This window comes from Ursus maritimus, unplaced genomic scaffold, assembly GCF_017311325.1.
Source record: "Ursus maritimus isolate PB19 unplaced genomic scaffold, ASM1731132v1 scaffold_16, whole genome shotgun sequence".
In the NCBI taxonomy this organism is placed as follows: Eukaryota; Metazoa; Chordata; class Mammalia; order Carnivora; family Ursidae; genus Ursus; species Ursus maritimus.
Genome location: NW_024424008.1, coordinates 46,560,926 through 46,587,127, shown reverse-complemented (window position 1 = coordinate 46,587,127; position 26,202 = coordinate 46,560,926). Strand labels below are relative to the sequence as shown.

The window sequence follows — 26,202 nt, the reverse complement described above, 5'->3', positions numbered from 1 at the left end:
AGCTGGATGGGGCTGGGCATCAGAACCAGGGCCCCGTCCTTTGCAGCCAGTCTGAGAGCAGCGCTGTGGCTCCCGTGCCAGGGGCTGAGCTGCAGCCTCAGCCTGGCCTCGTGGTTTCTTTCCAGTGATGTTTGAGGGGGCACGACGTGCTTGAAGATAGTCTGTTGACCTACGGAAAATACTGTTTTGTTTTGTCATTGGCAGACCAGTTACTGTATTCACAACAGGAAGTGGGAAGAGAAGGAGAGTGACATCAGGGAACAGATCTGCCACCCAAAGGTGGACAGATTCTTGAGTGGACCTGGCTTGTCCCCATGGTCAGCAAAGCATGAGCTAAAGAGAGACACAATAAATAATCCGTGGCTATTTCGGGGTACGGTGGTGGCGAAGAGTGCTGGGGTTGTAAACAGTCACAGTGTAAGGCCAGAAGCACAACTAGATTAAAACTCGAAAATTCTCACAACTCTTCCAACCGTGACATGTAAATGTTAATATACTCGAATGTAAAGGAAGCTTTCAAAGCAGTTCAAAACAGAAATATCCTGGTTTTGGAAAGGGTACGGGGAACAAAGTAAAAATTATAGTAGCTGTAAGTGAAAGAAAAGAAGGACCCACCTCACTAATAATCGAACCACAAAGAGAGGACACGTTCACATTAAACAGGCTAAGTTTTGGGGGAAGAGTATTACCAGTACGAGTTGTAGCTGGGGAGATTAGCACTCTGGAAATACGAATTGGAAATGCCTTCCATAAGGCACTTTGGTAAGATGTATCGGAAACATGAAAAGCATTCACACCCTTTGACCAGCAATTCTTTCGGGATCTTAGTCGAAGGAAACGATATACATCAAGAATTTATGTACAAGGCTATTGAGGACAGTTTTATTTCTGATAGCAAGAAAGGAGAAACAACTTTAATGTCCAATAGAAGAAGACTAGGTAAATAAATTGTTGATGTTCGTGTCATTTAAATGTTCTTCTTTATACCTTTATGTATTTGGCAAATGTTCTACAGCAAATACATATTAGATAGAAAATGATTAAGGCTAGCTTCCAATGGAGAATGCAGGAATGGGATTCCAAGCAGGTGGCATGGGGAGGCCCAGTTTGGCCACCAGCTGTCATCAGGGGTCCCTCCTAGGGGGCAGAAGCCTGGCTTTCAGGTTGAGATGGCAGGTCGATACTTTGCTCCCAGTGGAGGGAGGGTTTTCACATAAGCAGGTGGCATGTCCTTTTTTCCCCCCTGGGGGCTTAGAGTTCAGAGAATAGGTCAATGGAATTGGGACCAAGAGACTGTGAGTATGCAGTGGGGCCCAGTACATAAGAGAGGATGTCTTTTTTTTTTTTTTTGCCGCTGACGGGGTGGGAGTTGGTGGCTTTGACACTGGCGTACTTAGAGATTAGCAGAGAAGTCCAGTAGTCAGTTCTGAACCCAGCCCGATCTTGAAGTGCTTTCTGTTCAAGGCCAGGTTAGTCTGGGGCCACCATCAGCCTCGAGGACCTGGGGAGCTAGCTGCGGGCTGCCGATGGAGTTCCCACACGCTGTTCTACCGAGAAATGTCCTGACTTTTCTTACCCCACTGCTGGAGTCCACTGCGACCTGGATTTATTATTGGTCAAATCCCATTATGGTGAACTATTGCTGACTTGTCCAGATTCTTTGTGGCATTTAATATTACTTCAGACAAGTGCACTGTTGACCAGAACTTTGAATGTGTACTGGAATATTTGTTAAAATGGCTTTTATTAGGGCTACGCGTTTCACTTCCACTTTGCAGCTCGTAAGTGGGCGTGGTAGTTATTTGAGACATTTGGGATGGGAAAATTACCATTTTCTGAATCCACTATCTCAGTGGTAACGTAAAAAGATCTAGGAAGAAAACCCAAAGTGCTTTAGCATCTATAAAAGCCTGCAATAAGGAGCTCACATAAAGTTGGAACCAGTAATAGAAGCTGTCAGATTCCTTATTTAACTTCCTGAACAATCTCTCATGTCTTTGTTTTCAGGGCTATGAGATACACATGTTTGATAGTGCCATGAATATCTCTGCTTACCTTGGGAACACTACTGACAATTTCTTTAAAATTTCCAACCTGAAATTGGGGCATAATTACACTTTCACTGTGCAAGCGAGATGTCTTTTTGGCAGCCAGATTTGTGGGGAGCCCGCTGTCCTGCTGTACGATGAGCTGGGGTCCGGTAAGTCACTCTTGGGGCCAGTTTCCGTCTTCAGTTTTGGGGAAATTGATGAAGGATGTAGCATGGTGCGATGAATTTGGGTTTTTGGGTTTTTTTTTAAAGATTTTATTTTATTTTTTTAAAGATTTTATTTATTTGTTTGAGAGAGAGAAAGAGCACGCACGTGTGCTAAAGCGGGGGCGGGGGGGGCGGAGGAAGAGGCAGAGAATCCCAAGCCAACTTTGTGCCGAGCGAGGAGCCTGATGCAGGGCTCTAGATCATGACCAGAGCCGAAACCAGGAGTCAGATGCTTAACTGACTGCACCACCCAGGCACCCCAAGATGTGTCTTTTTCTAAAGTGCACTTAAAATATTCTCTCAAAAACAAAACAAAAAATTCTTTCAGTTCAAAAGAAAGTCACTTATCTATCAATTTAATCAGGCACTGATTTAACAAATACTTCCTTACCCAGGAGTGCTGTGAGGAGCTGAGGTTACAAAGTGACCACATTCTGAACGTAAGGCCCAAGAAAGGGAATAGGTTACAAATAGGTTTTGTTTCGAAAGGAGAGTCTGCTGGGGAAACACTAGGTTAGTGTGAGTTTTATTGTTTGTTTTTTGCAGGACTTTTCAGAGCCTCCAATATGCTAATGTTCTCTGTGGTTCTTCCAAGTCAGTAGATAACCTCCTTCCTATAGAGTAAGCAATTTTATAGCTCCCCCTTCATCTTAGGGGTCAGTGCAGAGCAGAACCTGAATTTGTCCTGGCGTCTTGTCTTCTGAACAGTCCCAGATACTGGTGCTGGGTCGTGCTGATGGTGGAGGAGAGGACCCTTTCCTTTACATGGAAACACTGCTCCTATCGTAGTGGCTTGGCCAGGATATCAACAGACGTTTTGCCACTGGTCTCTTTCGTTCCTTTGACTCCCAGCCAGGAAGTCGCGGACGCTCAAGCCAAGAGCTTGCGTTAGGGCTGTCGTATGCTCCAACATGTCATGCTTCCCAGGCATCTCCCTAAAAGGAAAGCCTTGCAAACCGCATCCCTTTGCAGAATCACAGCATCCTAGAGGTTCTGAGAAGGTCTTACAGAAAACAAACAACAAAAGTCTTGTTAACCTAGAGTTCCCTAAAAAGAGCCTCCTTTTTAAGTAAAACCAATTAGCGACTGTGAAATAGACTTTGGGAAGAGTGTTGCCTTCAAAATAAAACCAAAATCGTCAAGCAGAAAGAATCTCTCTGTGAAGCCTCGATTAGTCTTTATCTTGTCCCTTGATGTTTGCTGTCCCCTCAGAAGTGGGGTGCGGGGGGAGGGGGTTCTCCCTCGCCCCTGTTGCCTGCACCACACTGGTTTCTGCTGACTGCTCCAGCCAAGGGCATCCCCCGAATTTACCACTTCACAGTTGGGGTTAGGTTGGGACATACGACATAAGATCTTGCCCCAGCTTTTTCTTGTAGGTCAATAATGAGAGAAAGGCACGGATTCTGAGTTGTTAGATTGGGCTTTGCAAGCAGTGGCTGTTCTCTGGCCCATCTTGATGAACATCTGGTTGGGATGAGTCCCTGGGTAACTACTGAGCCTTCCCCGTGAGGCACAGGCTTGGCCTGCACCACTTTGCCCTATCCCAGGGAGTGAACTCAGGCCTGATGAGGCTCCTTATGGGACCTGGAAGGTCCACTGTGCTTCCGTAGCTCAAACTGACTCCCGGGTTCCACTTGCTGCCCTCAGGCTCAGACTTTCCCCAGCATTTTTCAAGACCGGCCCAAACCCAGCCAAACCCAACGGTGGGGGATGGCTTTGCCCTAGAGGCCAATTGGGGCGGATCTTCAGCACATCATCATAGAGCTGGAATTTGTTAAAGACATGGGGAAGTGAGCATCATTGTTAGGTCATAGACACCTGACTGGCTCTGCAAAGAGCATTTTAAAAATGTGAAATATGTATGGAAAGGTTTTGTCTCTCTTTTATCTAAGTAAAAAAAAAGAAAAGCTCATAAAACTTCACGAGCTGTTAAGTCAGTGTTGCAGTAAAGGAATCTCGTTTGTATCACTTAATGGGGCTTCAGGTAATTGCAGTTCAGAGTGACTTTGGTGCCAAGTAGGGGGAAATAATTGCAATCTCGTTAATTAGTGGTCTGATTCACATCCTCTTATGTAAGGCAAGCAAGTGGTCTTAAGTAATAATGCTAATGAAATCAATGTTGATACCCCAACAAAGGTCTCCCTTCCAAGAGATTATCTAAATAAACAACAAGGCCATGATTAGGAGGCTAATGTAATTACCGTATTTGCATGCACAAGGCCCGTGGTCTGTCAGCTCGTGGCAAGGCGTCGGAAACAGTCGGGCGTCCCGTGCAGGCACACGCCACACCAGGCAGGCGGCTTGGGTAACTGTTTGCCGACTCGTAGGCTTTTCTGGAGGGTGGGGTGTTGAGTTGCTTGGTCGGCTCCCCAGCCCCGGCGCGCGAGGCTTACGTGTCGGCATTTGCCTTGGCAGGTGGGGATGCGTCAGCGTTCCAGGCCGCCAGATCCACTGACGTTGCCGCCGTGGTCGTGCCCATCTTGTTCCTGATCCTGCTGAGCCTGGGGGTGGGCTTTGCCGTCCTGTACACGAAGCATCGGAGGCTGCAGAGCAGCTTCACGGCTTTTGCCAACAGCCACTACAGCTCCAGGCTGGGCTCGGCCATCTTCTCCTCGGGGGATGACCTGGGTGAGTGGGGCAGGTGCTTCCTTCCCGCACAGACCCCCGCAAAGCCCGTTCCTGGGTTAGGACATACCTGTGTTAAGCGCATCTTTTGACAGTAGAGACGGGATTCATTAACCAGTGATCTCACTGCTTTAGGTGAAACCAGTTGAAGCCCTTTGCTTTGATCTTGCTTCTGTGTTAAAATCCTCGTATTCTCTTCCGTGGTGTGGTCCTGGCCTGAGACCAGGAGTGGTTTTGGGGAAGAACTGGTAGGAGCTTGCCTTGTACAGGAAGGATAGGAAGGCCCTGGGCTTTGGATACTCCCAGAATATCAGCAGATTTTCATGAATTTCTAAGCCCTCTCATCCTTCACGGACCTGGAGGTTTGTTATCTTGGAAGAGCCTAGTCGGGAGAAAAAGTCAGGCTTTCCCAGATGACTTCTGTCTAAAGAAGGCCTTTTCGTCTGGCTGGCTGTCTTTCTGATACTAGTGGAACCGACCTCCTGCCTCCCCCCCGCCCCCGGCCATTCTTCTTTCCTGTATCCACAACATGATATGGCAAAAAGAAAGATCCCTTTTAAAATATCTACATGCTCAAATTACTAAATGCTAAGAGAGCTAGTAGACCACTTGATATAATAAATTAGGTGTTTTGGGGGCCCTTCCCCAAACGCAGACTGCTGAATGTCATTTTACATACCTATTTTTTCTGTAAACCAGTCATAATTTTTTTTGTTTGTAAAGTACTTGTGTATTCCCCATTCACGGATAATTTGATGTTAGACTTGCTCCTTCTTTTTCTTAGTTTCTGTCTTGTTTTGTACACATATTTGGTCTGCTTTGCACGAATGGGGTGGGTTCTTTGCTCTGTTACAAAAGGCGTTTGACCCATGGTGATACCACACAGTGACCACTGAATGTGGATCACAACTGATTTGCACAAGATTGTACCAGGGGCCACAAAGGGACATCCATTAGTCTAGGAAGCTGTCCTCAAGAAGCTTAAACCCCTCTAAAATCCCTTCCCTCAGAGCAGTGTGGGTTCAGAGAAAACAGATTGTGAAGTTTCACTGTGTTAACATAGGGTGTGGATAATTGAAATTAGGGAAGCTAAATGACCTGTTGGGCTTTGGGGTAGGTAATAAGATTCTCCTTCCCAAGAGATTTACTTTCCATATTTGGTTAATAACGTTCAAGCTACCATTAAAGTAAGCTTGGCCACCCATGGATGGGGGAGAAGTTGACCCAAGAGTGTCAGAGGGGAGCTGAGCTGGGGTTCAGCTTTGGCTACTGCGCCTGGTGGGCTGCGGTCCTGATTTTCCAGGCTGGGGCTCATGGTGGCGTTGGGAGCAGCTGGGGTGGAGTGGTGGGAGCTGGGGTTGGGTGCATGCGCTGGAACTCACCAAGGACCGACTGTTTTGCCTTTAGGGGAGGATGATGAAGACGCTCCTATGATAACTGGATTTTCAGACGACGTCCCCATGGTGATAGCCTGAAAGATCTCCTCACTAGAAACCAAATGGTGTAAATATTTTATTTGATAAAGATAGTTGATGGTTTATTTTAAAAGATGCACTTTGAGTTGCAATATGTTATTTTTATATGGGCCAAAAACAAAACAAAAACAAAAAAAAAAAAAAAAGGAAAGAAAGGAATGAATAAACTTTGTAGTAATCAACTGTGAACTTCAAACCAGGTTGATTTTAGTAACCAAATTGCTTTGATTTCGTATTAATGTAGTCTTACAGGGCTGTGCTTGCTGGGCATGCTTTTAAGTCTGTGAGATAATTTTGGTTCAATAAATTGGCCGTTCTTTTTATTTTTCTAAGACACAGAAATGTATTTAATAAAAACTTCAAGAGAGGGTGATGGGTGGAATCCCTCCCACCCACCCCCCATTGAAAGTGTGCTCAAATTTTAAATTTTGTTTGGATTTAGTTTATATGAAAGTGTTTGTGTGTATTGTGGGGGAAGGTTCTTTTCTGTAATTTTGTTAATTTATTGGGACTCTGTATAAGGCAAGGCCTTCGTGGTCACCCAGCTCTGCGCGTTTCGAGGGGTTGCAGGGTTGAGGGGTGGGGAACAGAAGCAGTGTTGTTGCCGTTCCAGAAACCGTCCGTTTTTAGGCACTCGTGTGTCACATAATGGTCTTTGGCAGGAGAGCACATTGAATCATTGCTCGGTTTCCGTTCAACAGAGCTGCATCAGGAAGCCCTGCCAGCAACAGCTTCTTCCCTTACGTTAATGGATGGAATCTTACCGTCTACGCCTCTGCACAAGACCTAGCTCCCCACGCTACACGATGAGAACACTGCTTTATTATACACTGGGCTCGTGGCCATCGCAACAAGTGACTCTGCTTGTGGGAGCGTTCTAGGTCTGTGCCACGGGAGATACACCGGCAGATGGAGTACCTAATCTGTCCTTTGCGGATACTTTGTTTTTCCTTACCACTGAAGAATCTCGAATGTAAAGTTTTTTTTTTTAAGATTTTTATTTTTTTTTTAAGAGAGAGAGAGAGAGAGCAAGTGAGAGAGCACAAGCAGGGGGAGTGGCAGAGGGAGACAGGGAGCCTGATGCGGGACTCGATCCCAGGACTGAGATCCTGACCTGAGCCGAAGGCAGACGCTTCACCGCCTGAGTCACCCAGGTGCCCCTCGAATGTAGAGTTTTGTATTTGTGTTGAGGTGGCCGCTTACTGTCTTTAAAACTCTATACCTGATATATGCAGTCATTTGGAATTGGGTCAGTGCCTTCTCTTTTTTTTTTCTTTCCTTCCACCTCCTTCCCCCGCACCCCTGCCCAGTGTAAAGAGTGCTGTTCACTCCGACAGAGATCCAGGAGATGGACGAATTTGAGGCCATTCTGTCTGACTTACAGTCACAGCGACACTAGACCTTATTCTCTCTATCACACAAGCTGAGCTTTTATTCCTTATGCCTTTAAATGCCACCCCGGTATTCAAATCATGGCCACTTGATAGGTACGTGGAATCCATCGTGGACTGATGCGCGCCCTTTAGGCTTCGGGACGTAGACACCGACGTCCAGCGCCGTTGTGACTCCTGCTGTATGAGCCTCACTGCAGAGCTTCTCAGCTGAGAAGCAGGGAGCTCGGGGGATACTCCAAAGTCATGTTTCCGAGTAGGTGTCCTTTATATGCAAGCTTTGTAAAGACCCCATGTCCTCTGAGATGCACCACATCACCTTCTCACAAGTATTTGCTTTCTTTTAACCAAAAGTATCATTCTTGGGTGAAGAATATAGTTTTGTTCTTATCTAGTGATTGGGAAACAAAGAGCCAATTAAACTTTTTAGTTTTAAAATTTTTAATTTATATATATATTTTTTAAATGAGGAGTATTTTCAACTGTAGACATGTAGTGTGTCTTGTGGGTAAGGCTCCGTTTTATTTTACCAAGCAGTGGTCGTGATGAGCCTCCTTCCAGCCTTTTTTCCCCTTCTTCTGCTCTCTTTCCTTTGTGACTTTTGTAAAGAATGGAATTTCTTTGGCTTTATCTTGTCTTGGGGTTTTGTTCCAGACTCCAAGCGCCACCCCCCACCTCCACCCCTTTAGTAAAGCTCTTTAAGTAGCTGAAAGATTAACCGTCTGGTGGGAGGCAGAGTCATTCCATTGAACCACTAGAAAGTATATTTTCTTCTTTTCCTGCCAGCTTTTTGTTGGCGTTCGTAAAAGCTAATCTAAAGGCTCTGAGACTTTGTTTTCCATTTTCCGCGGGCAAGCCTTTCTGCAGAGCCTGTGTCTCCAGTCGGCAACTGGAGACACTTCTGAGCATCCAGTTCTTGTTACCAGTGCCTCCCAACGCTTAGTGCACCGTACTGTATAGACTGGCCATCACCCCTCTCCTCGGAAAACGCCACTGTGCTGTTGGAGAAAAAGCAGCCTTTTCGGGCTAGAGTATTTTCTATATACACAGAAGAGCTGCATTTCTGAAGACTAAGCTAGGCAGACGCAGCTACGTGTAAATTGTATATTTTTATGAACTGTCCGAGCACGCGCTCTTCCTTCCCTCTGCATAGCTTTGTGGGGTTTCGGTGTCGATGTGCCGTCTGTGGAGAGTCCAGAGGTTGGAGTGACCATAGGAGATGAGAACAGAAAGTATGTGCAGCCTTTGAAAGTGACCACGTAATTGTCTTCGCTGTGACCAGTCGGAGCCCCTGGTCGTTCGTGAAGAAGGGGCTTGTTTGTACCTCGTGGAGATGCCACCTCAGAAGTCCACACTGTGCAGGGAAAAGGTGTTGTTCTCTCCCAGCGCACGTTAGCATGTCGGAAGCCCACAGCCACGTGGACCACGGTGGGCCACTAATGGACCACTGAAATTGGGCAGGCAGGGGGCATGTGTCCAGATTTTCTCTGGAGGGTGATTTTGCCTCTTTATGTATTGAACGCCCCTCGAGCTTTGTGAGACACGGGTCCAGGCGGATGAAATGACAGAGTAGAATTCTGCAGAGGCGTCCAGGGAGGAGCCACATCTATGCAGATCTTTCCAGACAGGGGAGAAGCTCCAGTAACGACTGGCTGCCTGGCATACTGGGTACAAGGTTAAGATGCTGGGTGACTGGTTGAAACTTTGGACTTGGGGAAGAGAGAGGTTCCTGGGGTTCCATCTCTGCTCATATCACTAGGGACATTTGGGTGGGACAGGTGTGGGACACACAGCTCTGTGGTCTCTCCTGCCCTTCATCCTGGCCTACTAGATTAAACTGTGCTTCAGCCATTTAAGGAGTGTACCCCTTCTCAAACGGTGGCTGTTTTGGGGGGAACAGGGGAGAGCAATGGTGTGGTGAGGCTCTTAGAGATAATCACCCACTTCCCTTTGGAGAATCCTGTCTTCAAATATCCACCCAACAGTCACTCTATCTTGTAAGATTATCGTCCTACTGTTTTCTTAAGGGCAGAAACCTCATCTTGTTAGGTTTGATTGGTCACTTCCCTACTAATGTGGGGCATGGTGAATCCCTGAGATTTTTCTCTTCCTTCGACAGAGCTGGGAGACCCCTCAGAGAAAGGTTCTGGGAGATAAGTCAACTGAATACCATCTCCATATTGATTTTCAGAATTGACTCTTAAAACTTTGTGCAGAATCTTCACTTTGTTGGGATTGTATCTTGACATTCCTTGTCTGTTATTTTTATTAACTGGAGTGTGTGCTGCCTTTCAGGTACAATTTTTGTGTAATAAAAGCCAGTGCATTAAGTTTATATAGACTACTTTCTATGCAAGACTGAGACATGGAGTAGATAGCAAGAGATATGGGTAGTTGGGTACACAGACAATGAGCTCGTTCTCAGAATGGTAACCACCGTTGGATGCGGGTTGAGAGAGGATAGATAGGTTGTGTAAATGTTTCTGCCCACTAATTTTGAGCAGCCATATTATGAACTAAATCCTCAGAGCCAAGTAACCCAAGAATGGTATTCGTTTCATGTATACTAATGCAAATGGAAGAAAGTATGAGTGCCGAAGTGGGACACTCTTCTCAGATACCCCGTGTCATTTCTCATTTAAAGACTCTTGTTACGAATTATTGAAACTTTAGGCAAAATCGAAGTATTGGCAGCAAAATAAAGGCCTACTCTGCTCTTATTTAAAGTGAAACACTGTATACTTGTTTCTCTCCAAAGTGAAATTAGGCATTTATGATTTCAGTTGCCTTGATACGTTTCCAAATCACCGATTTCTGCTGAAGATTTTACTATATTGTCGCACAATTTTACGATAATTTTTGTCTCAGTGTCAACTTTTTTCACTGAATAAAAATGTAACTGGGTCAAGGAAACACCTCTATGAAAATCCACTCTCTACGTGTGTCTCGAGTTGTTCTTTTGAGTGCAATAAATTAATGCGGTCTCCGAACACCATTCGATTTGCCTGTTTTAGAAGGAAGTTTCTTTCGTAGACGAGAGAACACTAAGATCTGGAACAGTTTTGGTATTAACAAGGTGGTCTCAGGCGGTGGATCCTTGAAGAACACGATGCCTTTGTGTTGGTTGAGGAGTGGGGAGATGTCAAGGTGGCTGTTTTGAAGTCAACAGAGTTATTCCACAGGAGCCGTGGCTCCCTTAAAGCTGTCACTACGTCGGCTGAGGCGCCGTTTGCTGCAAAGGCAGAAGAAAGCAGAGCGGTGTGGTGCGCTGTGTGCCAGAGAGCACTTTGAGGGGGTTCCCCTGGGCAGTGGAGTGGCGAGGAATGCTGCATGCTCCCCGGAAGGGTGACCGAATGGCAGGTGGACCCATTGATCAGGACCGGAGCACGTGCAACAGGAGAGGAGGGAGGCAGGTGTTTTTAATTCAACAGATCTGCGCCTTTGCTGCTTTTGTGGACATACTGAGCCAAAATAGAACTCCGAAGGACTGTCATTCCGTTTTGTAGGAAGGGGAAAAGGGGCTCAGAGAGGTTAAGTCACTGGCTTAGGGGAAACCAGAGCGTGAATGGCAAGACCAGCCCCCGGTGCCAGGGATTTCTAACCCCAGACACTGCCCCCTGTCACCGGTCAGAGTCAGAACACAGTCCCAACACATCACACCCAGAGGAATCCCAAGCGTGCATTTACCTGGTCACGGCCTAGCCCTGAGGTTTCTAGGCTTGGATAATTTGTCAGCACCTCAGTGAGTTCATCTCTTGTGGGTAAAGGCACTTTAACCAAGCTCGTGAGACTGATCTGCAACGAAGTAATGCCCGTTTATTAGCTCATCCTAGGAAACAGTCCTGTCACTTAGAATGTGAGCACGGCCAGTGCATTCTCCCCCCGTGGGGCCGTCTACCCAGGCAGCCAGACAGAGCTAGAAGGTTGCTTGGTGACATGGACTCAGCAGAAAGGAAACGGGAGGGGTCCAGGCGAGAATGGTGTTGCCCAATAAATGCTGAATGAACGAACAAATGACACTGCACTACGAGAACGATCTGCACGTGAACTTAGTGTTCGAAACCTTCAGGTCGCGGCTTCCTGTATCCCTTTCTGTTTACGAAAGTCTTGCCATCGGGGTCTTGATCCTTGAAATCTGTTCGCTAAAGGTTCCCCTCAACAGGGCTTGGGTACTGCCCACGACTGCCACTGACTCCTCTTTTTTTGGGTTCTGTGGTTGAACGTACTCCTCCCCGTCCACTACAACATCATATAGTGAATGTTAATAAAGTCAGACTGGGTTACAACAGAAGCTCTCTGGCATGAGAGCCGTTGTATCTGTAAGATTATGCTGCCCATTACGTGTTGGTTTTAAAGTTGAACTCTGGGAGGACCTTGTTTCTGAGTCCTAGGGGACACCTTGGTGTAGCCACAAATTCTGACTTCACCTATGAGCTCTAGCTCATTCCCCAGTTCACAGCAAATTAAAAATGGGAAGACTGCTAAAGGCAGAACAGCCTGATGATAAAAGAAAAGCTAAGAATAGTTAGGGTATCATAAACCCTCTATAAAGGAACTCGCAACAACTTGAGGCCATTCACCCTAAGCCCCACAGACCCCACAGGGACAGTCCTACACATTTAATGGCTCACTCGATTAGGATAATAGTAGTGCCCTTCTATGGAGCCCCTGTGCTTTGCCAGTCACGGTGCCAAACTGGAAACATCTTTTGTTAATTTTAAAAGTGATCCTGTGATTTAGATTATTAATCTTTGTTTTAAAAGATGAGCTAACTTAGTCTTAAGAGAGGGGGAGAGGGAGGGTAACTTTGAGCTCAAACATGTAGTCAATGGCAGAAAAATCAAGATTTGAACCTAGATTTATTCCATTCTTGTGTTCTTATTCACCATGCTGCTTTGCCCTTTTGGTTTCAATATGAGAGGTCTATAATAGTAATACTATCTGATTAGGGAATATAAGGGCACAGGTAACACGATTTTAAAGGATTTCCCCCAGAAAGATGACAAATGACATTTGGAGACATAAAGAGATCTACTTAAATTTCTTTGCAAAATCATTTACGTGGAACTCAATATTCCCCAAGATGCTAGATCAATGAAACCTTTTTTTAAAAAAAAAATTGGAAAATGTTTTTGTAAAGAATTTAGTCCTTAGGAACACAGAGAAATCTTTTCCTTTGTGACAACCCAGTTAGATTTTATCAAAATCCCTTGCATTTAGGGAAAAGAATGTTTAACACAATTTTTATTCACTGTTATTTATGTACACGGTGGGGCACACCATTGCCACGTGTTCCTGTAGGGCGATAATTGGGCTAGCACGAGACCATTCTGGTCCCAGCAAAAGGAGTAGCTGCTATTCCTTTCATCCAGCCCTAACTGGCTTTGATGCCAGTGCCCCATTAATTTTTTTTTTTTTAAAGATTCTGTGTAGGGTAATTTGAGCCTGCAATAATTTACAGAAGAACAATGATGTTAACGCTTTTAAAAATGCTAATGTTATCATTGTTAATGCCGCAACCTTATTTAATGCCAAAATGACAACTGGTAATGTTTGGGAATATTTGTATGAAAACAATGACATTTCATACTTAAAACTTGGCATCAGCAAACTTTGAGGAAGAAAAAAGGCTTGGATTTAAATGTAAATCGTCCTTTTATGAAATTTGCCTGTTGGTCGTAGGCTAGTCGGTAAAGCCCTCAGGATCGATTGAATGAAGAGGTCTCATAATTAAAATGTACTTTTCAGTCTCTTGCTAGCAGAAGCCAAACCTCTGAGTTACCCAGGGACTGATCAAGCCCTAGATGGTGCTGAACTGTCTGGGTGTGTGTCCGCGTGTTTTTATGGAATTCTTCATAGGACAATAGGTGAACAATGTAGGGGCGTTAAGATCTTGACTTCAGATGCACACCTTATTTTGAACCCCAAATAGGCTTGATCACTCCCAGGAACTAGCACTTCCTCAAAGGAGGAAATGGGATCCCATTGTATCCACACAAAGTGATTCAGGGGAATGTGCTTAAGACCCTGAATGCAGTGCTCCCAAAAGGCGGTTCCAGAAGCATTTTGAGCAATGGTGGGACCATGGCAACGAATGGTAATAGCAAATATGGAATTGCTCCCTGCTAGGCATTATTCTGAGGGTTTCTTCTATATTAACTCATTTAAACCTCACACCGGTCCTTTAAGGAGGATACGATTATTCTTATGTTATAGATAAGGAAACTGAAGCACAGAAAGGTAAAGAAATTTGCCCGAGTTCACAACAGCTAGGAAGGGGCAGAACTGGGATTTGAACCCAAGTAGCCTGGTTCCGGAGTCTGTGCTTGTAATGATTTCACACAGCCACTCCAAATGACCCTTCTGATAGCCCGATTTAGGTGTATACACTTGGAATTTATTTTAACCAGCCAGTTTATCTTCTTATTTTTATTTTATTTTTTTAAGATTGTATTTATTTGAGAGAGAGATAGTGGGAGACAGCATGAACTGGGCGGAGAGGGAGAAGCAGTCTCCCCGCTGAGCAGGGAGCCTGATGTGAAGCTTGATCCCAGGACCCTGGGATCATGACCCGAGCTGAAGGCAGACGCTTAACTGACTGAACCACCCAGGAACCCCTAGTTTACCTTTTTAAGTAACACTTTATTTGGGGGATTATAAAAGGAATCTGTATCCACTATAGAAATTTTGGGAAAAGAAAAGCCCCGAGAAGAAAATGAGATTTTCCAGTAATCCCAGTGAAAACCACTGTTAATATTTGGTGTGTGTCCTTTTATCATTTTATTCTGTACGAGCAATTGCTTCTGGTTACAATTCTGTTGTCATGAATATGACTGAATTCATATATGGGAGTTTGCCAAACCCTTGCTACCTTTTTTAAAAAAAGATTTTATTTATTTATGTAGAGAAAGTGCACGCTGTGGGGGGAGGGGCAGAAGGAGAGGGAGAGAGAAATCCCAAGCAGACTCCGTGCTGAGCTCTTAGCTTGATGCGGGGCTCGATCCCACGACCCTGAGACCAAGACCTGAACTGAAATCAAGAGTCGGATGCTTAACTGACTGAGCCACTCAGGCGCCCCAAACCTCTGCTACTTCTGTTAGGACCCGGTTCCAACCAAAAAGGTAAATGTGAATTCAGATCTCAAAGCAGAGTGATATCGTTTTTCCCTTAGTCCCTATAACCACTTTTTTTTTTAAAAGATTTTATTTATTTATTTGACAGAGACAGCCAGCGAGAGAGGGAACACAAGCAGGGGGAGTGGGAGAGGAAGAAGCAGGCTCCCAGCGGAGGAGCCTGATGTGGGGCTCGATCCCAGAATGCCGGGATCACGCCCTGAGCCGAAGGCAGACACTTAACGACTGTGCCTCCCAGGCGTCCCCCTATAACCACTTTTGATATAAACTTCCTCTGAAGAACTGTAGAACACGGGGATTGTCACTTCATTTTCTCTGGCTCACTAAGGTTTCCCCATTCAGTGTTTAGCTATTCAGAACATGGGAGAAGCAGCTATCAATACCTCCCACCAAAGAAAATAGCGTGAACAGACATAAGAGAGCATAAGACAGAGGCACACGCAGAAAATGGGTTGCAAATATGGTACAGAATAATCTGGCTAGCCGAAAGGGATGTGGGGTCTGGGATCTAAGAGAGAGAAGGGAATGGTCTAAAGATTGCTAGAGGCTAGGTGGTTTGCTTGTGTCTGTGTGCCGGTGTAGGGCATGGAAAGAAGGAATTGGGAAGAGCTCTGGAGGTATTTAGTGTTGGATAGTGAACTTTTTCTCCACTTCAACTGGGAAGAGAATGTGTTAAATGGCAGAACAGTTTCCCTGGGTGTTAATTTGCAGCATACAGATACCCCAGAGCTAGAGGGCAAACAGTGTGGATTGTATGTGAATAGACGCAGAGACCCCATAGGAATCACTTCTAAACATCTGCATTCTCTAGGAGAGAGAGGTCTCCAATAGGAGGAAGAGAGAGTTCTGAGGATTGGGCCAGGTCCTGAAGAAATTAAAAATTAACGTCAGGTCTCAAGCTCTAGGCTGGCAAGATTCGAACCTTCCTAGTCAGGAAGGCACCTACGTGATTCATGGATCCTAGAGCAACGTTCATTCAAGTACTTACTGAGCACTTCCTCTGTTCCAGGTCCTGTATCAGGCATTGGAAGAATAGCGTAGAACACGACAGATAGGATTCTCGTCCAGCACAACAAAGGATAGAGCCTCTGTGTGGTGAGGCCATTGTGAGTCTTGTGTAGGTGAGAGCAGTGATTTTATAAAAGAGGAGGCCGAGGCTGGGAACGCTCTGTGGCTTGCCTAGCAGTTGGGCTCATCAGTTAGCTATCGGTGGTACGTACCTCTCAAAGCCTGACGTCAAGTCTACGCTAGTGCAGCTCCTGATTCCACTGGGGGAGGTAGGAGGCTCCAATTTGATACTGAGCCTAAGCCCGAGGCCCCAATTCAGCTTCTAAGAGAAACTCCACTGGGGATAGAAGAGTGTGTCATTGGATGCTTACCGAGATCGAATTAATAACGTGATACATTATTTCCTTTTGGCGATTGCTTTTGACACAGAGACTTCCTCAACTGGAAGAGAGGAGGGGTGGAGAATGCCAGTCCCCAGATACTATTCTGTAACCTCACACTCTTCTTTTATACTCAAGAAATGAAGGCTAGAGATAATGCTAAGTGAAATAAGTCAAGCAGAGAAAGACAATTATCATATGGTTTCACTCATTTATGGAACATAAGAAGTAGGAAGATCGGTAGGAGAAGAAAGGGAAGAAAAAAGGGGGGGTAATCAGAAGGGGGAATGAACCCTGAGAGACTATGGACTCTGAGAAACAAACTGAGGGCCTCAGAGGGGAGGGGGGTGGGGGAATGGGATAGACCGGTGATGGGTAGTAAGGAGGGCACGTATTGCATGGTGCACTGGGTGTTATACGCAACTAATGAATCATCGAACTTTACATCAGAAACCGGGGACGTACTGTATGGTGACTAACATAATATAATAAAAAATTATTATTTTAAAAAAAAGAAATGGAGGTTGACTGTGCTAACTTCAGCAAAACGCATGAAAAGCAGGCCATCGTTTTTATTTACAAAACGCACAGAGAATACAGTCTTGAAGAGTCCACCTTTTAAGGTTTTCCCAGGGCCTCTCAGCTCCCCTCCTTTAGCAGGGATGATGGCGCGCAGGGCCTATATCCGACTTAACCACTTACCCTGAACTCTGCACTTCCTACGCATTGATACCGAAAATAAGCCTCTACAACATAAATGAGCAGGTTTCCTGCTTGCTCTGGACCCCACGGTGGGATTTCTTCCCCTTGCCTCCTCTTTCAGACAGCCCTGGAAACATCGGTGGAGACAGCTTCGTCCTCACCCCCAGTTGGCCTGTTGGGAACGTAGCGTCATTCCACATAGGACCACGGAAGAGTCACGATGGCGTCCTTCCCTGATTGTTGGTGTTGGTCAACTCTCTCCCAGCAGGAGAGAGAGCGAGAAATACAGCCCTGGGTCCAGGCTAGCCCCTCGCTATGTGTGCCATTCTTTATTCGCAGGGCAGATCTTTTCTGTTCCGCTCCAGGTCGGGCTCTGTGAGGCACTGCCCCGGGCGCACGGGGCCTAAGGCATGATATGGCTTATTGCGGAGATAAATCACAGGGGAGGATTCCTCAGAGAATTAATTTTCTGTTTGCAGAGATCCATGACTATGGGAATACTTTGACAGGAAATCCACCTTACCTTCTTACTTGGTAAAAATGCCCGGAACTTCTATTTTGGATGGCAAAATTAAAGTTCTCTTAAATTAAAGGCCATATCGTCTACTTCTTTTCTGTTACCCACTCTTACTACGCTGCTCTGAACTCCGGATTATTTTGGAAAAGCGTGTTCAGTGGACCGATGGATGAGTGGATATCTCCCACTTACTGAGGACCAAGGATGTGTTGGGCACGACCATTTCCTTTAAGACGAAAACTCCTTGAAGTAAATGTAATCTCCTCTCATTTTACATAGAAGAAAATAAAGCCCATTTTTGAGCCGAGGTCTGTTTGACCCCGAGATTATTAACCCCCACTACTCTGGTTGATGGATGGTCTGATTCTGTGGAATCAACGCCAGCTTTCTGAGTGCTTCCTGTGCTCAGAGCCCTAGCGGTTCCAGAGGGAGGTAGACAGGAAGGGAAAACAGACCAATTGTGTCTTCGAGGAGACCGCAGGACACGGATGGAAGAGCAAATCCAGAGATTTATGTGACGTCCCTCTATCCCCACTGAGAACAAGAGAGAGATTGATTTGTTATGTGCTGCTATATGACCTGTAATATTCCTTACAGCTACAAAAATTGATGATACATTGAACAGATGAGAGTGGAGGGACATATTTCCAAGATGTAGCAAACTTTCTGAATACGGGCCAGACCGAGGCAGTCCTTTGGGGGCTCACTCGTCCTTAACAGGCATTCCAAGTTCAGGTGGGTTTGCGCCTTCAGGAAGGTACCTAGGCCGGAAGTGGCCGTGAGAGTCCCCTGGTGGGAGAGGCTGCACAGAGCGTGAGCTCTCCGTTCCAGAAGCGTAAGTTGGCCTTCTCCTGGAGGCGGTAGGCCTGGAGGGGGGAGCTCAGAAGGAAAGCCCGGTGATCTCGCCAAAAAACCAGGTGGACTGCTGTGGAGTAAAACCCCGTCATTCATCGTCCTGGATCTCGGGTGCCACTTGGGGCAGGGTGGGAGTGAAGAAGCAGACCATACAGAATCTTTGAGATTGGAGCCCCCCACTTGTACTATTTCCACAGAGCCTTGAACATTCCTTGACACTTAGTAAATCTGTTGGGTGAGTGAAGGAATGAGTTAACCTGTTCTTGAAGAATGAATCAGCGAGTCTGAGGTTCAGCGGTGAACAGCCGAACCCACACGGCCATAGCTGGGAAAGTTCGGTTGCTTCCGTGTAAAAGAAGCCCTGTGGCTGCTGTATAAGCTTCAGCCTCTACAGATTCAGAATTTTCCGGTCCTTCCGCTCTGCCGTCCTTTGCCCGGTTTTCTTCCTTGGGTCCCCTCGGGGTCCACAGTCTCTCCCGGCTCCCATGCTAGCCATCACATCCAAGGTCCGGGCGTCAAGGAAGAGGGAAGGGCAGAAAAGAACCTCACCGCTGCACCGGCTCCTTTGAAAGAGTTTTCTTAGAATCGCCACCTCACCAGTCATGTTCCCTTTCTGCAAGGAGTCTGGGAGAGGTCGTTCCTGCGGCCTGGCTCATCGCCACGGCCAACGACAGAGGGCTTCCTCTGGAAGGAGGAAGGCAAGAGAACATACTGGCCGGCAACGAGTGATCTTTGCCACACAGCGTCCTGGGTAGGTAAAAGTAAAACCAACGAAGAGCTGGAAAACAGCACAAGTCAGAGAGGGCAGGGCAGAGAGGCCCGCCTCTGAGGGGCCACAGGGGAGAGCCCGCGGGCTGAGGCAGCAGCCTGCGTCTGCAGTTCTGGCTCTGAGACCGTCGAGACAAAAAAATCTCCGGTGCCTTAGTTTTCTTGTCCCTAAAATGGGTCAATGTGAAAGGCGACACCACTCGGTGTGGGGCCTGAAAGCAAGAGATATACACGAGTTCTTTTCTTTTCTTTTTTCTTTTCTTTTCTTTTCTTTTCTTTTCTTTTCTTTTCTTTTCTTTTCTTTTCCTTTCCTTTCCTTTCCTTTTCTTTTCTTTTCTTTTTTTTAAGGATTTTATTCATTTATTGAGAGAGAATGTGAGTCAGGGGAGAAGCAGAGAGAGACAAGCAGACTCAAGTGTAAGCCCAACACAGGGCTCGATCTCACAACCCTGAGGTCATGACCAGAGCCTAAACCAAGAGTCGGCACTTAACGGACGGAGGCACCCAGGCGCCCCTGCCAGTGCCGTTCGGCTGGAAGATATGTATGAACACAGCCGCCACAGGCGCTCGGAGAAAGGAGACGGTGTTCAGAGAATGGTGATCATAGCCCAGACTCGTCTCCCTGTGACCGATTTCACTGCCTTGTGCCCCACATCACAATATTCAGTCTTCCCTCGTCCTCCAGTGTCTCATCGAGGAAAGCTGCTCTCAGTCAGGTCCTAAGGGATCTCCTAGAGCACAGAGATGACCGGGACCCCATTCACGGAGAACTCCGTGCGGCCAGCGCTGTCCCTAGAAGAGAAGGGGCTGGAGGAGAGCGAGGTTCTGGATGATGTCGCCACTCCCCGCCTGTGAAACCCTGTGGCTGCCGGGTGCTCGTGACCAGGCTAGGAAAGGCAGGGCACACCATGGGGGCGGGCAGGGCAGGTAAGTTCTCTTTCGGACATGTTGAGTTTAAAGGATTAGCAGCACATGCAAGAAGAGAGGAAAAAAATAAACAACGGATACAAGAGATGACTAAATGACACAATATGTTTGAAGGTGTTGGTGCTGTGGGAGGAAATGGAGCTTGGAAAGAAGCCCTGGACATCTGGGAAGGCGGTTGGGGCGATTTCTGGAGCTCAGGGACCGCTGGGCTGGGGATGTTTGCTGGAGGTTTACGTCTAGGCTGGTGGTAGTTAGAGGGGTGCGTGGAGGCAAAGGCTTGCAGAGAGTTATGTCAGGAGTGAGAAGGGATCCCCAAGTAGCACCCATATTTCAGCAATCTCCCGAAGTCGAGGAGCCGGGGACAAGCCAGAGGTTTGCGTGGAGACCGAGAGCACTCAGACTCCAAGGAGCACAGTGGTACGAGGAGGGAGCATTCAGTCCAGTCAAATACAAGGCAGAAACCATGACTGACGTCAGTCGATGGACACCAAGAAGACTTTCATGCAGAATCTTGGCGCCTTCTCGGTGCAGAATTGCATGCAGTCAAGGGTCTGGGCTCACAGCCTGAGTTCAAATCCTGGCTGGGGAACTGATGATCGGGGTGTCTTAACCTTTTTGCACTGAAAGTTCCTTTTCTGTAAATAAGGATCCTTTCGCACCTACCTCATAGGGATGCTGTGAGGATGAAACTGGGTAATTAGGCGCATTAGGTAATGCACGTCAAATGCCATGACTTAAGAACATTACCTAGGAGAGCATCCCCTTCCGTCCTTCCCACAGCTGCTGCGGGAGAGACCCCTATTCTGCTCCTCCCAGCCCCTGGCTGTGGCATGCAATGGTCCTGGGTCAGGGCAGGCCTGGGGAAGGGATTGCTGGCCCCCTTGCCAAGGAATGGAGGGAGAGGAGCTCTGCTCTCAGGAGCAGCCCTTCTCGTTCCATATTTACTCAGCAGTCCCCGCCCTCAGCCCTGGGGACATGAGCCAAAGGAAGCACAAGGCCACCTGTAATCTGCAGGCCAGAGGGCACCAGCATTGCCAAGTCCTGTGACGGAGGCGGACACACAAAGAACTTAAAGGGGATGAAGCAAGCCTTAGGTTTGGGGGAGTTGGGTAAGGCGCCAGGGTGGAATTGGCATTAGGCCTGGGCCATGTGGCATGAGTAAGAGTTTGCCGAGTGGGGAAAAGGGTGAGGGTGAGTGTGTGGACCTTGGTCTGTGTCCCGACGTATGTTTGCTGTGGCTGTTCTAGGTCGTATGCTGGCGGGGCTGGGGTGAGGGTCAGAAGGACGGAAGGGACTTTGTGGGAGAAAAATCTCCCTTCTCTCTTCCTTCTGCTCCTGCCCCAGTGTTTCTGGGGAACAAAGATCATGACGATGGCTGGGAACCCAAGGTCTTAGAATAGTGTATCTGGTTTATGTAATCACCCCTTCCTTACACCATAAGAAACGGAGGCACGCCTCCCAGACATGACAGGCCAATATGTGGCAGAGCTTCTGGAAAACCTTGTGGAATCTTCTAGAACACCAGCAGCGTCCTCCAAGCCCAGAAGGAAGCATATTGGAGCAGCCTCCTGTTATTTTCACGGCGCCCCAGAGAGGCAACACGGGCTCAGAGGATCTTCACCTGGTACCGAGCCTTTGGAGCTCACCACCACGTGTTCTGACCTCCATCCACTGTCTCTGTCTCATGGTCAAAGTGCTTCCGAGCCTTTCGGAGATGGAAATGTGGGAGGGGTGGGTCGAGGAGTGCAGATCGAGTACAAATATGCCATGTTTTCTGCACAGATGCATTCTGGAAATTTGTGTGTCAATCTGTTTTTCTTTTTCTTTCTTTCTTCCTTTTTTTTTTTTTTTTGCAAATTCAATAGAATCTTAAAGCGATGAGAGGGAGTTGTCATTTAATGGAGTTCAAACCTGCCTCTTTTTATCCCATGAAGGGTCCTTTTGTCATGCAAATAACATCTCCCTTCCGTGAGCAGCGATTCTGTCTTGGCTTTCTTTAAATGAGACACACCCCTATGGGGCAAAATGCGGGGCTTCTACGCAGCATTTTAGATGTCGGTCAGCGTCCAGCCCTGCCTTTGTTGCAACCACTTGCTTTGGTGCTTNNNNAGCAGGAATTATTCCGGCCACTGGAGGGCCCTCCAGATAGAGAATGACTGGAGAATTCCAAATGTGCTCGGGAGCCCCGACTTCAGCTCACACCCGGATTTTTGAGCACGCAGCATTTCTTGCAAATCGGATTTAACTGGGGGAGAGTAGCAATAGCATTGATGTCTCTTTTATTTAGGAATTTAAGCATAAAAGAAACCTCTATTTAAAAGAGCAGCTCTTGGATTACAGTCTATTTGGAGCTGGGAAGGAGGTGCTAATCTTGAATGTGGGGAGTGATCTTGCAGAATTCAGCGCGGCTCAGGAGAGCAGAGCTCCGAACAAAGGTTACTTCCCTGTGTGAAGAGAATCACACCAAGATATACAGAGTGAAGTGGGGCAACAGAATTTATTTTTCTAACGAGGAAAAGAGAGTTTAGCTAGGACTCGAAGAACAGTGTGGAAGGTTGGCGTCTTACACCTAGCAGAGCGCAAAGTCACTGCTGTTTATCTTCATGCCACCTCTTTTGTTCTGGAGTTTTCCTACCCTATTGCTGGAGTCTAGTTCAGAGCTTGTGTTGTGCTGAACGTTGACAACGCACCCTAACTTCTGAGTACACAGATGTCCGTGCAGCCTGAAAAATCCCACATCCAGCCCCCACTGGATCAAAACACCGATCTGTTGCAAGACCAGGTAGAAACGAGAGAAAGAGGGTCAAAGAAAGAGTCCTGGGAAGACATATGGGTCAGTGACCAGATTTCCTGAGTTTATAAAACAAAGAAAATTCATCCAAACTCTCCAGGGCAGATCAATATCAAAGCAGAATCAAATGGAGTCTCCTGTTCTAATCTTTTAAGGCCTGAAACACAACCAGAAGTTGGCTGGATTGATGTGCGGGGTTCCCCTGAACCAGGAGGTTCCCAGCACCGGTGCAGGGCCGCTGCAGGTGACTGGCGGACTTGCACGCAGCTGTGAGGATTACATCCTAACAATGGACGAACTTGAGTCTTATTAAAACAGATACGGGCACTGGGGATATAGCTCGTGTATGGCAAAATCCGTAAGGACTGAGCCGGTTCTCGTATTATTTGTCCAGCTGTACAATGGGAATAAATCTTTTTTTTTTTTCTGACTCATCCTTTAGATGATAGTCAGGTTTTCATACCTACCCAGAGGACAGCTCTTGCTATACTTATCTGCAGGTAAAGCAGAAGAACAGAAAGGATTGGGCTCCATTAGAGAACTTTAGGTTCCCTTTGAACTTGGGAGTTTGTAGGTAAGGTGGGCAAAAACGAGCAGACAGATTGACTTGAGTTCAAATTAGTAGACTTCTCTGAGAAACTCAGAAGCAGGCAGCAGAGAGCTGAGGTGGCATTCAGCAGAAGATGGCAAAGGGAGGTAAAGGGACTTAATGAGATCTGCCAGCCTGGACCTCGACATGTGACCGAAGTTCTTTCTCCTTTAGATTAACCCCTCATGGCCCCATGAGTTTTTGGGAAACACCATTCCTGAGGGTCTATCTCAACATTTTGCTTCTGACCCAGGGACGATGCCTGGGAGTCCGGTATAGGACCCACCCAGTTCTGATCGTGGTAACAGGATGCAGTTGGGACGGTCCCCTAGCAGTGATTTCCTCTGGCAAGGGGCTCCCCAGGAACTGGCAGGGAAGGATTGAACTTTAAGGCCGGGAGGACGAAGGCTTATGTAGGGTGACTGAAGGCAGTTATGTAGGGGATTAGATATACAAGGGGTGACTGGGAGAACGGACTTCTCAGAAATGCCCCCAAACACAGAGAAAGGGCCGGATCAGGGTCTGGAATCCTCTCTCTGCCTCTGAGCTCACAGCTGTCATTGTCTCCAACACTCACTTGACATTCAACATACATTTTCCTCTGACATATTTGTATTGTTTTCTAAACTGTGTGACAAATAGTTGTGCTGAGTGAGTGCCGGGCACCTAGCAGGCAGGCAGTAAATATTTGCTGAACACTGAAAGAATGCGGCGGCTTGGCTGTCAGTATGGCTCCTATTCAGAACACATCCCCAGCGCTCCATTCATAGGAGGCTGGGTGGATCTCCTATTAAAGGGTTGGCCAAGCCCTGCCTGACCAGAACGGTCTCTGTGAATACTGGAACATTCTCAGCCATGCTGAGTAAAAGCCACCAGAGCAGGCAAGAGGGACGGCTGGGGGAAGTGCAGCTGGGAGTTTTCCTAGAGACGCCGTGCGGCTTCTTTGTTCTGGTAGATTTCAGCCAGAAGAACAGCAAATTTTACTGTCTGCAAACCACCCACGAGCTACTCCCTCCGCCTTTACCTCCGTCCTTCCCAACCTGGGAATTCAGGGGCTGCTTCTCTCTCCTCCTCCTCCTCCCCTGCCCCCGAGCAGTCCCCAGGGACAAAGCTCTTTGTTGCGAACACCCGAGACAATATGGAACTGCACAGTCCCCGGGGCGAAAATCGGGGCTGTCCTCCAAGGAGAGTGTGATCGCGGGGCAGAGACCCCCCCCCCCAACCTGTTGATCGCCCCCTTCCCCGGGCGAGCGGCAACCTGCATTGTGCTTCGGCCGCGCGCGTTTCTACGCCAGGCTCAGCAGATGGCGCTGGTGAGCAAAGCGGGTCCCCTCCCTCGCCCGCCCCTCCCCGCGGCCAGAGCCTCGCTGGTCTAAAGCGAAAACAGATGTTTTCATCATTTCTGGCTCTGGCATGTGACTTGCAGTTCAGCAGTGTGCCGACATAACCCAGAGTTGTGCGTTCTCTTCATCGCCCGCAAAATAAAAATTCTTAACTTAAACGAGCCTTCCTCCTAAGTGAGCCACCGACACATGATCTGTTTAATCCAAGGGGCACATGTTTAATCGAGCTCCAACTACAACCGCCTTTGTAGCCAGCCCTGGCTCTGTAATTGGGAGGTTGTCTTTTTTTTTTTTTTTTTTCCCCAGAGAAAAGCCAGGGCAGCCAGACTAGCTATCTTTACACCAAGGGCTGGGGAGAGGCGCTAGATTTTTAAAATAGCCCTGGTCTGGCTGGCTGGCTGGTGAACGCGTCTGCGTGGGACCGTGCGTCCTGAACAAAACAGGAAGGCCGGGCGGGCGCGCCCTGTTCCCCGCGCCCGCGGCAGGTGGCAGCATTGGCCCGGGCTGGCCTCTGCCGCTGGCCAGCCCCAAAGCGGGGCCCTTTTACTTTCGGTGGCCTCAAAATTATTAGTTCCAGATGAGTTCTTGCAATTGTAATATTTGGTTTAACCCAATCTGCCCGATTGCGTCAGCACACGTTCAAATACAGCCGTCTGAAGCAGACATCAGAGGCATGTTCCAGGGGGTGTCAACATTCCTTACCCTTTGAAAGAATTAAAAAAAAAAAGAGTTTGATTTATCCTAAAAAAAAAAAAAAAAGCACGAAAGAAGGGTGAGCCTGCATGCGGCTGGGGTGCCCAAGAGGCAGCCACCAGGGGAAATTCAGGGAAAGCGTAACAATAGAACTTTGTGGGCTGAAGGCCGCTAGAGTGGAACTGCATTTATTTGTTGAACTAGGAAGGGACCTCTGGGCTCTTTGAACGTTAGAGCAAATAAGCAGAACTGGTGGGCATTCGGTTTTCTAAGAGAAGAGCCCCTCAAGTCACGTAGCTCCTATTGTCAGATACAAAACTCCCACTATCTGTCTGTGCCTGGGCCTCTGCTTACACTTGGCCTGGCTGCTCAGGAAGGGGCCGGGGAGGTGGGGCGGCCCTGTTTTAACACACAGCTTTGAGGGGTACCCCGAGTTTTCATGCTAAGGATGCAGACCAGGTTTCCTAAGGACACCAGCTCAAGGCAACGGGGACCCCGTTAGAAGAGAGAGGCCCTCCGTTAAGGCTCCTGGGGAGTGGATCTGCAGGAATCCTCAAGTGTCTTATAAACAGCCCTGCGGCACCCAGTCCCCGCTGCACCCTGCTACTTGACTTTGGGGAAGCCAGGGGACCCACTCTGGTGGTCTCCGGGTTTTACAGATGTGTCAGCTGAGGCTCAAAGACTCTCTGAGCCCTGGGGCAGAGGAGCAAAGCATGCAGAGAGACAGTCCAGGAATCTGCTCTGATGT

General features: G+C 47.4%; 1 protein-coding gene across 1 annotated transcript in view; it reads left to right on the top strand.

Annotated features, from left to right (window-relative positions):
• The window catches only part of SORL1 (sortilin related receptor 1), a 154,159-nt gene extending 143,480 nt beyond the window's left edge, over positions 1–10,679 (top strand). Inside the window, exons 47-49 of the mRNA XM_008690173.2 lie at positions 2,008–2,200; positions 4,673–4,885; positions 6,290–10,679. Of these exons, the coding sequence (XP_008688395.2) occupies positions 2,008–2,200; positions 4,673–4,885; positions 6,290–6,357 (474 nt within the window). The 3' untranslated portion in view covers positions 6,358–10,679. The remainder of the gene's footprint in view (positions 1–2,007; positions 2,201–4,672; positions 4,886–6,289) is intronic.
• The last annotated feature ends 15,523 nt before the right edge of the window (positions 10,680–26,202 follow it).